The following is a 12,719-nucleotide window of genomic DNA, read 5'->3' on the forward strand; positions in this document are numbered from 1 at the left end:
CATAAGAGCAGAATTAGGCCACTCGGCCCATTGAATCTGCTCCGCCATTCAATCATGGCTGATATATTTCTCATCCCCATATTCCTGCCTTATCCCCATAACCCCTGATCCCCTTATTAAACAAGAACCTATCCATTTCTTGTCTTAGAGATACTCAGTGATTTGGCCTCAACAGTGTTCTGCAGCAAAGAGTTCCACAGATTCATCACCCTCTGGCTGAAGAAATTCCTCCTCATCTCTGTTTTGAATGATCGTCCCTTTAGTCTGAAATTGTGCCCTCTGGTTCTAGTTTTTCCTACAAGTGGAAGCATCCTCTCGATATCCACTCTATCCAGGCAGTATCCAATAAGAACATAGAACAGTACAGCACAGAACAGGCCCTTCGGCCCTCGATGTTGTGCCAAGCCATGATCACCCTACTCAAACCCACATATCCACCCTATACCCGTAACCCCCACCCCTTAACCTTACTTTTTAGGACTCTACGGGCAATTTAGCCTGGCCAATCCACCTAACCCGCACATCTTTGGACTGTGGGAGGAAACCGGAGCACCCGGAGGAAACCCACGCACACACGGGGAGGACGTGCAGACTCCGATCTTATTGAAACCATTGTAAAAAGAGAGTCTAACTAGAGCCTCTCTACCTACAAGGTCAAAACGAGGTTTAAACAAAACTGGGTAAATTTGGGAATTCCAATGCTGCATCATGCTTAAGAAAAGGACAGATGAAGAAAATTTTACCAACATTGCTGTACCCTAATCCACTAGGCTTCTCATTTAGAATAAAGGTTGGTTGAATTGAGTTGCTAATCTCTTGCAATTAAAATGATTTCCAGGGCTACAAATGAATTTGCCTAAAGATTTTTAACATTTTTGGGGAGACATTCAAACACTGAAGATATAATGGATTACGCAAAATACTTTTTCAGCAAACACAGTATTATACAGCAAACAGAACCTAAAATGCAATTATACATTTCATTACATAAACTATAAACACCATAATATTTGAACTTATTCCCCAGACACAAGAGGGTAGGTTAACAATCTTCAATATTTTCATATACAGTACCTACAAATATAATAAATAACAAAGTAATAATTTAAATAGCAGACGCAAACTGAAATTTTATTAAGGTATGCACAGACTATACTGAAGATAAATACCAATGGAGACCTGAAGTAAACAGTATAGTTCTGATAATGCTGCTAAATTCTACAGATCGACCAAATGGGAAGACCTATATACTCCTTACTTGTACTGTTAAAACGGCATGTTTTTATCCAGTCTCGAGTGGTCGACACCCTGGCAACGATTACATTTATTGTCTATCCCTAACTGCCCTTAATGGGCCTTCTTGAACCACAGTAGTCTGAACAGGGTAGCTGCCAGTTTAATTCACACTTTTTGCAGCAGTTAAGATTCAGCTGAATGGCTTGCTAGACCACTTCAAAAGGCAGTTACCTATGGGCCCAACCTGTTAAGAATAACAGATTTCCTTCCCTAGGTGAACCAGTTGGATTTTTTTTTTTAAACAGCAATCCAACAGCTTTAATGGTCTCTTCTGCTGAAAGCTAGAGTTTTATTTAAACCAAATTGAAGTTCTCAAACTGCCATGGTGGTATCTGAACCCTCATTCACAGGATTAGTAGAGTCACATTACAAATAGGTTAACCATTCAATTTTGTACAACTTTTAATCAGCAGACATAAAGTTGACAATCCTTGCAGCACGTGAACCAGCAATGAAGAAGGTAATGTCGAGTATGAATGTCCATGACATCATGCAATACCAGAGTTCCATCTCTCTCCATCTGCGATTAGAACACCATACAACAAAAATAGTGTGATGTATTCTGTTGCTTAGCTTAATCTTCATTCTTCATAGCATGAACTTTGCACTTCACATTTCTCCCAAAGGTACCTGCTGGAGAGTAGTTCAGTGGGCATGAATTGTCCTCCAGTACTTTATCCAAGTGTCCAATGCCTTAACGAATGCATGCGAACACAAGGCAATTTAAACATGGATTGCTGGATAGTAATTGAGGAAGGATCAATTAAATCAAAGAACTAAAAATCCTCTCCTTAATCTAGAGATACTGGGGCCAATTATAGTATCTCTGACATTACTTCCATTCAGCTGAATCAATTCAATTCAAGTCAAGCAATAAGTCCAAGGGATATTCTGGTCTGGACAGCTGAGTGCCTCATGGGATAAGCTTAAGTGAGCCATGGCTGGGGGCAATGCTGGGGAAACATAGGAGGCATGAATACTAGATCTTCAGTATTTTAAGCCTTCCATCATATGCAATAAAGAAAAATATTTTTCTATTTCTAATCATTTAAAGAGTTACATAAAGCTCACAAAATGCTTATGGTTTCATAACCAAAACAAATTGGTAATATAAACTCCAAAATCTAAAATGTCTAAGTGCTATTTATGTGCAGACTACAGTACAGGAGCATTCTCCTACGCTTCAAGATGTTATTTCCTGCAGGTTTTCCACTCCGATCACTGAGTATTTCCCATTCAATCTTCTTATTGTAAATAACATTCTGTACTTGTTTTTCCAATGAATTTCCATTAATACTGTTGGAATTGATCAGATTCCGAATATGTCAAACAGCAAGTAATATATGGTTAAGATCTCCAGAGGCAAGAACTTGATTAAGGATTCTCCAATTTTTCCAATAATTAAGGCAGGCAGCTGTATAGAAGGGCTTGTGAGTCATTTCTTTAGGGAAGTCTTAAAATGTTTAGTCACTTTCAGAACACCCAGAGGATCTGTAAATCTTTACTGATTACTTGTTATCCTATTACTTCTCACTTTAGGGGCTGGTTTAGCACAGGGCTAAATCGCTGGCTTTTAAAGCAGACAAAGGCAGGCCAGCAGCACGGTTCAATTCCCGTACCAGCCTCCCCGAACAGCCGCCGGAATGTGGCGACTAGGGGCTTTTCACAATAACTTCTTTGAAGCCTACTTGTGACAATAAGCGATTTTCATTTCATTTCATTTTTATTAGACTATTTGGACCTTGTTAGAATAAGAAAACCTGATAATCTATTCGAGGAAAACAATAATCTCCGACATACAGAGTGGAATTTGCCGGCTGCTCATACTGGCGGAATATTCAGATCCCCGGACGGCGCACGGGCTATCCCGGCGATGAGGGGTGCAGTCAACAGGAGCCATTGACAACGGCAGGCAGGCTGCCTCCGCTTCCAAAAACATGCAGTGGGTTGGTCGGTAAATCCAGCCCACAATCTTAAATTATGTTGATAATCAGTAAATTACCTGGTACGGAATTTTGGGAAGTGAATGGCACCATGGGTTAAGCCACTGAATTTTCACCTCTTGGGCATTAAACCGGATTTTGTCAGAGAACTGGCTGGGAGCCCCCGATCACTATCGCGGGGGAGGCCCGGTGGAATAAAGTGCCCTTCCAGTACTTAATTGTGGAGAAGGTCTCTCTGTTGTTAATTGAGGTCTTGTCCGACAAGAGCTGACAGCCAATTATAGGCCAGCAACTCCTCATATCATCAGTTCTCATAGCAGTTATTGCTGCTGGTGACACTGTACCCCTCGAGGCCCAGTATCATGGAGGGACCTAAGCCATAGGTGAATGAAGGCGGGATCTGGGTTGTGGAGTTGGGATTGTGCTCAAAAGGAGTTCATAGGCAAGGGCCGGGATAGCCTTCAGCTGTCACCCCTGCCTGATGCCACGTCACACAATCAGACACGGAGTGCAAAGGGCCCTCCACCAGGAAGCTGCTGGCAGAATTGATGAAGACTAAATTGCAGCGGGCTCAAGGATAATAGGTGCCAATTGGCTCATCAATGAGTTTGATAGATATTCTGCCACTGCTGGCCCAGAATCTCGCATCAGCACTTTCTGCCATCCGACGTAATTGGGAAGGTTTTCTCGCCACCGGGAGACTTTGCTCTGATTAAGTGGGGCCAGTCATCATGGGTTCTGCTGTGACAAGCTGCTTAAAATTCAGCCCATGGTCTCAAATCTAGCATAGATTCATGGAATTCTGCAATTCCTAACTAACATGGAGCTTCCCAAGGAGGTACATCACAGTTTAAATTGCAAATTTATAATTATCACTTTTACTATATCTTGTAATAACTATTTTTACTTGAAGAATCCTTGATACAGTACTAGAACTATCATCCTACGTATGAACACATATGTAGTTTTAGCTTTTTAAATTAATAGCCTTATTAAGACTTTAGTGCAAGGCAGCAAATAAAACTCAACATATTATCCAGTGCCAAAACTAAGATATTCTCACCAACTGCAGCAAATCTACAAAAAGCGTTCCAAACAAAATAAATTTCCCATCCAAATTTTTTTTTTTTTTTAATGATTTCTAGTTACACCTCTCCTCCAAAGGTCATAGATTGAGAGTTAATTTGCATATGCAGGTTAATTGTCACACTTTCCTGGAGCTGCTGCTTTGCCCTGATCCTCCACCTTCTTGATAGCTGCCTGGATGGCCTTCTGATCACCCAAAAATCCATGTTGTCTGACCGGATGAAGGTTCTCGTCCAGTTCCAAAAGAACTGGCACTCCAGTAGGCAGGGTCACATTAACTATTTCATCATCTGGAATATCTGGAAAAAAAATACGTCAATCAATCAAAAGTGGAAATTTGAAGACGGACAGTATCCTGAAAATTTCCTTGACGACGTAAGTTTGCGAATATTGGTTACTATGAGGAAACCTTTACAAAGCTCTACAGTCGTGTGATGTATACTAGATAACTACAGTACCAAAAAAGGCAGTCAAATGATCCAACTGGTCCTATTTTTAGTGGCACCTCAAAAGAATTTGGCACTGAAAAATCTCTATTGGTCTTTGCATGATTCATGTCTGCAATTAAGTGCAATTTCTCCAATAATGATCTGCTGTTTGAAAACACTCTCTACTATTAATCCAGATTTAATCCAACAAGAAAAACTTTAACACGATCACATAAATATCATAACAAACAGCAATTAAATGATCTGCTATAATTCACAATTAATAAATGAACCATTTGAGCATAGCTTTGGAAGCTGAATTATACGGGTTTGGTGGGGAAGGTCAAGGAGGACCTGCAGAGGTGGGATGTTCTCTCGTTGTCACTGGCGAGCTGAGTCCAGTCGATCAAGATGAATGTCTTGCCGAGATTCTTATTTTTATTCCAGTGCCTCCCGGTTTTTCTGCCCAAGTCGTTTTTTTCGAGACATCGACCGGCTTATCACGGGGTTTATTTCGGCGGGCAAGGCCCAGAGGATTTGGAGGGGAGTGCTTTAGAGGGAGATACAGGCAGGGAGCCTGGCATTGCCCAATTTGTGATATTATTATTGGCCGGCTAACGCAGAGGAAGTGCGGGCATCCAGGGTCACTTTGGTCCAGATGGAGTTGGAATCAGTTAGGGGGACAAGCCTGGGGGCATTCGTAACAGCACCACTTCCAATGGCACCGGCAAAGCAGTCAACAAATCCAGTGGTGATGGCCATGTTAAAGATCTGGAGGCATCTCCGCCAACATTTTCAGTTTGGGTAGCCTCACTGCTAGCTCCCAGTTGTGCAAATCACCTATTCGAGCTGGCAAAGTTGAATGCCATATTTGGTGCACGGAGGGAGAGAGGGTTGGAGTAGGTGGGGGATTTATTTTTAGAGCAGCGGTTTACCAGCTTGGAGGAGGTAATGGAGAAGTATGGACTTGTGGACGCTGACGGGTTTAGGTACCTCCTGGTGCAGAGTTAGGCAAAGTAGCTTTCCGGCTTTCCCGGTGGTACAGCCATCTACCTTGTTGGAGCGGATTTTATCCTGCTCAGGATCGGTGGAGGGTAACACCTCCAGTATATACCAGAGAATAGCAGGGGAGGAGTTGAGTTTGGTGGAAGGGGTGAAGGCGAAATAGGTGGGAGAGCTGGGCTGATATTGGAACAAGAGGTGTGCGACGCTGAGGAGGGTGAAAGTGAGCCTCATTCAGTTGAAAATAAAATTTTGAGCGCACCTCACTAAAGCGAGGATGAGCCACTTCTTTGAAGGGACGGAGGATAGGTGCGAGTGCTGTTTGAGGCAGCCCGCGCACCACACACACATGTTCTGGTTGTGTCCCAAGCTGATGGGGCTCTAGAGATCCTTCTTTGACACCAGATCGCCGATCCTGAATGTGGGGTTGGAACCCTGTGCAGTGGCGCTGATTATTGGGGTTTCCGATGTGTCGGAACGGAGGACAGGGGCAGGGGCGGACGTCCTAGCCTTCGCTTCGTTGGTGGCATGGAGGCAGATTCTGTTCGGCTGGAGGTTGGCAACACCATTGAGTTGTTTGCCATGGCTGATGGAGTTTTTGAACCTCAAGAAGGTCAAATGCACTACGAGGGGGTCGATTGAGGAGTTCTATCGAAGATGGCGACTGTTTATATTGCACTTTTGAGAATTGGTCAACTGTTGGGGGGAGGGGAAGGGTTAGGGTTAGTATTTTGTTTAAATGCTCTGTAAAACATGCCACACATACGGTATAGCAATTTGTTTCCACCGCCTACTTCCCTCCCCACCCAGGGATTATTTAAAACCTCCAGTAATGAGATGAATCGGCATTAGAACTAGAACAGATAACAACGGTACTCGAGATATTGGCAATACCAATGTACACCTCTCTCCAAACATCTAAGCTGTTCATAAGAACTAGGAGCAGGAGTCGGCAATTCAACCCCTCGAGCCCGCTCAGCCACTCAACACAATCGTGGCTCATCTCCTCTCGCCTCAACTCCACTTTCCTGCTCATTCTCCATAACCCTTCAACCCATTACTGATTAAAAATCTGTCTATCTTCTCCTTAAATTTATTCAATGTCCCAATATCCACCTCTTTGGGATAGTGAATTCCGCAGATTCGCGGCCCTCTGAGAGAAGCAATTTCTCAAAAATACAGTTGTTTTTTATTTAAGTAATTAATTTCATAAATATTAAACAGAAAGTATATAATTCAGAAGAAAAGGACTGTAAGTGTAATATGTCTATCTACTTTGCAGGATAGTACAGAATGCTGAAAAGAGGTTGATAAATGAGAACAATGATGGGAAGTAGGTGTATGAGTTTATAAACCTAGGAACTTACATTTCCAGCAAAGGGGAAGGAAACACACTTGACTGACTATGGAAATCCACTTGCAGCAGGAGAGAGTTAAACTGATTGAAAAATGCGGTATTTGAGGCTAGCGTAGAGTCAACATTCTGGATGATGCAAACATATATTGTCACTGATGAAGGTACAGAAACAGATGGAACAGCATTTGAAACAAGTGTCTAGGAACACACTGGATATCAGCTAGAAAGACTATATGATCTATAAGAGATGACATACAAATTCATGCAGCAAAATGCATTATAGCAATAATGTTATAGGCAGTACACTTTTAGTGTAGCTGAAGTTAAGTAGCTTTCGAAAATCGAATACTTTATGGATCACCCAATCGGTCAACACTTGCAGTCTCCAAAAAGGGGCTGAATGTCTAAACATTTGTGAAACACAAACATCAAAACAACTGTACAATGGTGTTTAAACAAAATGACAACGTGTATTCATAGAATTTACAATGCAGAAGGAGGCCATTTGGCCCATCGAGTCTGCACCGGCTCTTGGAAAGAGCACCCCACTCAAGCCCACACCTCCACCCCATCCCCATAATCCAGCAACCCCACCCAACACGAAGGGCAATTTTGGACACTAAGGGCAATTTAGCATGGCCAATCCACCTAACCTGCACATCTTTAGACTGTGGGAGGAAGCCGGAGCACCCGGAGGAAACCCACGCAGACACGGGGAGAACATGCAGACAGTGACCCAAGCGGGAATCAAACCTGGGACCCTGGAGCTGTGAAGCAACTGTGCTAACCACTGTGCTACCATGCTGACCAAAGTAACAGTGAATGTTGAGCGAGTTCTGGATCTTAAGTTGTCAGGACTCTAGTGGGAGAGGGAACTGCAAGGAGCAGGTCCTAAAGGAAAAGGAGAAATTCCCAGGAAGACAGTTAAGTTAAGAAAAGAACAGAAATGTGGAAAGAAAGATCTAGTTCAGTGAAACTAAGAGTGAGGAGCAGAGAAAAGCTCCAAATTTGAAGTGAGAAAGCTGCAGGAAGTAGACTTAAAGCAAAATAGGCATGTGAGAAGCCAGAGATCCTAAGGAGGCAGCAGTAAGGTGGAACACCTTACTATAGGCCTGTGAAACAATGGTGAATAGTTGGTATGTATGGTTACATAAGAAAGTGTGTGGAAGGCAACGCTTGAATGCATGTGGCGATCCAGGGGAGAGGAAGATTGGAAGGAGAGATCAAAACCCTGCAGGTGGACCCTGGTGGAAGGCATCCGAGATACAGCATTGTTTGCGAGAATATTCCAAAACTAGCACTTTGATCATTGAGATTGGAAACCAGTGTGTGAAAGACAGAGTTCCATTGAGACTATTTGGTTCACACTGTGACTAGTGTCTGAGTGAGTGGGAGGTGGAGTTGATGAGAGATCTGTTTCTGTTTCAGGTGGCCTCCGTCACTTGGCTTCAGAGTGTTGTCTATTCTTTTGCTGGATTGTGTACTTACTGTGAACATTAAGAGTGTAAGATTTTGTAATTTGCGTTATCCTTACGAATCTGTACCTAACTGTAAAGGTGTAGTTGTGGTGAAGGAGGAACCTCCTGATTGAAGGGACACAATTCTTTGAGGACACCCGACGGCAAGAGGAGACCTGGAAAAGGAGCATGAGAAAGGAATACCAGTGATCTAGAGTCGGAGGACTGATCCCACCTCCCAGAACCACCTGCTAAGTGTGCGATCGAAGATGCGGTTCAATGGTTGGACTCATCAGCCATGCAAGAACCCACACAACCCATGACCATCAACACGGAGTTTCTAAGGTAGACAATCATACTTGTTAGCGAGTGATCGCCGAAGAAGTGTGTAATATAGTCAATCTTTTTTCATTTAATAAATGCTTTATCTTTTTGTTAAAGGTTCACCAGCGGAATCAGACTCTGCTCAGTAGCAACTCTCCAGATTTCTAAACAAATTATAAAAATTAGGGTCTAACAGGCCTATTTTCACCTGAGGTAAAAACAGCTGGAATGGTAACAAGAGGCCTTTTAAAAATTAAAATAACTTTTGAAAGTAGATGTCAGAAGAGAACAAAGCAGCAGCTTGAAGAGCAGGTAAAACAATTACTGAAAACAATTACTGAAAGTTGACAGTTATTGCACTGTAAAAAAAGGCCTCCATACTCGAGTGTCAGCAACCAGAAGTATCCATCTCTCCTACCAAGATAGACGATACAGATGTGAATGTGACAACTACACATGAGAATGTTACAGAGCCTGAAATCCCAGCTGAAGGAAACAGATACACAAAGTCCAATGATCTTGGTCTCTGGGGTGTCTTGACTGAGGATGATATTTCATTCTGGACACAGAAAGGTCCCAGTGTCAACAATGGAACGGTCCATTTGAGAAATTGAAGCAGTCATTTGAAAACCAAATTTGACACTGTTCAAGGGTCTAGCTCATCCAACAAAAGTTAATGGGGAAAAATACATTCAAGAGCGGCCGGTAAACTCTTCAACAACAGATTGTGTTTACTGCTTTCTCGGCGAACACTACTCAACATTATCGACAGAACTAGCTTGTGATGGGTTTAATGACTGACCTGTTGGAATTCAATATCATGAGCACTGAGGCTCATAGAAAAGCTTTGCTTACATATCTGGGGCGAAATTCTCCGACCCCACGCAGGGTCGGAGAATCGGCCGGCGGCGGCGTTACTCCCGCTCCCGCCATGTTTTTAATTTACCGAACCGCCATTAAACAGCGTAGTTCAAATCCCGCCGGCAGCCTCCGAGAACAGCTGGCGCCGGCGGGATGTCATTTAATTTTTACATTGAATAATTCTCCGGCCCGGATGGGCCGAAGTCCCGCCGACGTGGCCACGAGTCACGTCGGCGAAAATCACAGTAGGTTTATAACGGCGTCAACCATTGATGATGGTTGACGCCGTTCAGTTACCTACATCGAGTGCGGCGTGGGGAGGAGAGTACCGACGTTTGTGGGGGGGGGGAGAGTACCGGCGTTTGTGGGGGGGGGGGGGAGGAGGAGAGTACCGGCGTTTGTGGGGGGGGGGGGGGGGAAAGAGTACCGGCGTTTGTGGGGGGGGGGGGGAAAGAGTACCGGCGTTTGGGGGGGGGGGGGGAAGAGTACCGGCGTTTGTGTGGGGGGGGAGGAGGAGAGTACCGGCGTTTGGGGGGGGGGGGAAAGAGTACCGGCGTTTGTGGGGGCGGGGGGGGGAAAAGAGTACCGGCGTTTGTGGGGGCGGGGGGGGGGGGGAAGAGTACCGGCGTTTGTGGGGGGGGGGAAGAGTACCGGCGTTTGTGGGGGGGGGGAAGAGTACCGGCGTTTGTGGGGGCGGGGGGGTAGCGGCGTTGGAGAGGGGTGGGGTGGGGGAGAGGGGTGGGGTGGGGGGTAGGGGTAGGGGTAGAGGTAGGGGGTGGGGGGTAGGGGTAGGGGTAGAGGTAGGGGGTAGGGGGTTGGGGTAGGGGGCAGCGGCGTGCAGAGGGGGGGGGCGACGGTGCGTTGGCCCCGGGCAGCCATTGGATGGGGGCATCAGCAGATCTTCCTCAAGGCTCCCCTTCCTCCCAGCTGCCTTGTCTTTGTTTGAGAGAGAGAGAGAGAGAGAGAGAGAGAGAGAGAGGGAGATTGTGGGGACAGACAGAGAGAGAGAGACAGAGAGAGGGAGTCCCGTCCGTCCTCTGGCTGAGAGCAGGGCTTTGGTGAGTATATTGCAATCTGCCTAAACCCAGGAATATTGCCTGGTTAGAATGCAGAGGGAAATGCTGGGATCCCGGGGTGGGAGATGTGTCTGGATTTGTCTATTTCAGCTTCAGCCTCTGCGATTTCAGGTCAGTTTCGCAACAACAGGAAAAACGCGCGGAGAGAGAGGGAAAAACTTTTGGCAACGTTTCTGGGTTCTGCCTTTATAATTCACAGCGCAGAAAGAGTTCTGTGCTGTGAATTATCAAGGCACCTTTTCTAATCCTGGGGAAAAACAACCTTTTGAAGAGTCTGAGGAAATAAGCAGGAAATAAGCAAACAAAGACAAGGCAGTTGGGAGGAAGGGGAGCCTTGAGGAAGATCTGCTGATGCCCCCATCCAATGGATGCCCGGGGCCAATGCACCGTCGCCCCCCCCCCCCTCTGCACGCCGCTGCCCCCTACCTCAACCCCCTACCTCTACCCCCCACCCCCACCCCTACCCCCCCCACCCCGCTGCCCCCTACCCCAACCCCTACCCCCCTACCTCTACCCCTACCCCCACCACACCCCCACCCCTACCCACCTACCCCTACCCCCCACCCCCCCTACCCCCCCAAACGCCGGTACTCTTCCCCCCCCCACAAACTCCGGTACTCCCCCCCCCCCCCACAAACGCCGGTACTCTCCTCCTCTCCCCCCCCCACACAAACACCAGTACTCTCCCCCCACACAAACGCCGGTACTCTCCCCCTCCCCCTCCCCCCACACAAACACCAGTACTCTCCTCCCCCCCCCCCTACAAACGCCGGTACTCTCCCCCCCCCTAACGTCGGTACTCCCCCCCCCCCACCAAACGCCTGTACTCCCCTCCCCCCCCCCAAAACGCCGGGCGACGTTGATGATGTCGCCCGACATCAACCGACGCGCCACTTCCGCAGCGGGTGAAACTGACGCGTACAGCGTCACTCCGCTGCTGGCCCTTTCGGGAACGGAGATCTTAACGGGCTTAAAAGCAGGCCGCGACGCCGGAGTCACCGGCGCCGCTTTTTCCCGCCGGAAATGGGTGTCACGTAGGTCTTCGGAGAATTTCGCCCCTGACAAGGCAATGTGGGTTAACCTTGCATTCACACCTAAAGGAACAGCTAAAAAAGGAGCAAGATTACTGGAGGCATGTACTTGAACATATCATTGTAGTTGTGTGCAAATTAGCATAACATGGACTAGCTTTTAAGGGAGGCAATGAAAAGTTTGGCTCGGCATACAGTGAGATCTTTCTTGGCTTGATAGAACTCATTGCTATGTTTGATCCATTTCTCGTCATCCATACAAAACATTATGGAAGACCAGTCTGGGAAGCTTTCACACTTGTCTAAAACAATAGGTGATGAACTCATCCAGCTTATGGCTGAAAAAGTAAGATGATTTATTTTGAATGATTTGAAAAAAGCAGGATACTTCAATTTGTCTGTTGACTTTACACCGGCTCTTTCATCTGTTGATCAGCTAACTGTTATTGTAAGATGTGTCTCCCGATGATGGCTTTCCCATTGTACGTTTTCTAACTTTCCCTCAATTAGAAACCCATAGTGGTGAAAGTACATCTAAGCAAAGTCTGCAAAGTTGGCTTGAAAAAGTGCAAAGGACAGTCATATGACAATGCAGCCAACATGACAGAAAGGTATATTAGCATGCAACAGAAACGCCTAGAGAAAACTAAGTGTTCTATACATGTATTGGACAGTCACTGAGTTTGTGAGTTTTGTTGGCTGTTCTGTAGTTGATTACTGTCTAGACACAGTAAATTATTTTGCTGTTGTGCAATAAATGCACACATTCCTCTTTGCCTCTGCAAAATACTGGGCTGTAATCAAATCATTTTTGGGTCTGATTCCCCTGTACCAAAATATCTACTGACACTAGTTTAT

The 12,719-nt window shown here is 45.7% G+C and overlaps 1 protein-coding gene across 5 annotated transcripts in view; it reads right to left on the reverse strand.

Annotated features, from left to right (window-relative positions):
* Window positions 1-664: 664 nt before the first annotated feature.
* Window positions 665-12,719, reverse strand: part of bpgm (2,3-bisphosphoglycerate mutase) — a 56,369-nt gene continuing 44,314 nt past the window's right edge. For 4 of the 5 annotated variants that reach the window (XM_038811177.1, XM_038811178.1, XM_038811179.1 and 1 more), the window contains exon 3: window positions 4,360-4,624. In XM_038811177.1, the coding sequence (XP_038667105.1) occupies window positions 4,437-4,624 (188 nt within the window). In that variant the 3' untranslated portion in view covers window positions 4,360-4,436. Of the gene's footprint in view, window positions 4,625-12,719 lie in introns of all 5 variants that reach the window. The other variant, XM_038811181.1, reaches the window with a different exon arrangement.

Source organism: Scyliorhinus canicula, chromosome 11, assembly GCF_902713615.1.
Source record: "Scyliorhinus canicula chromosome 11, sScyCan1.1, whole genome shotgun sequence".
NCBI lineage: Eukaryota > Metazoa > Chordata > Chondrichthyes > Carcharhiniformes > Scyliorhinidae > Scyliorhinus > Scyliorhinus canicula.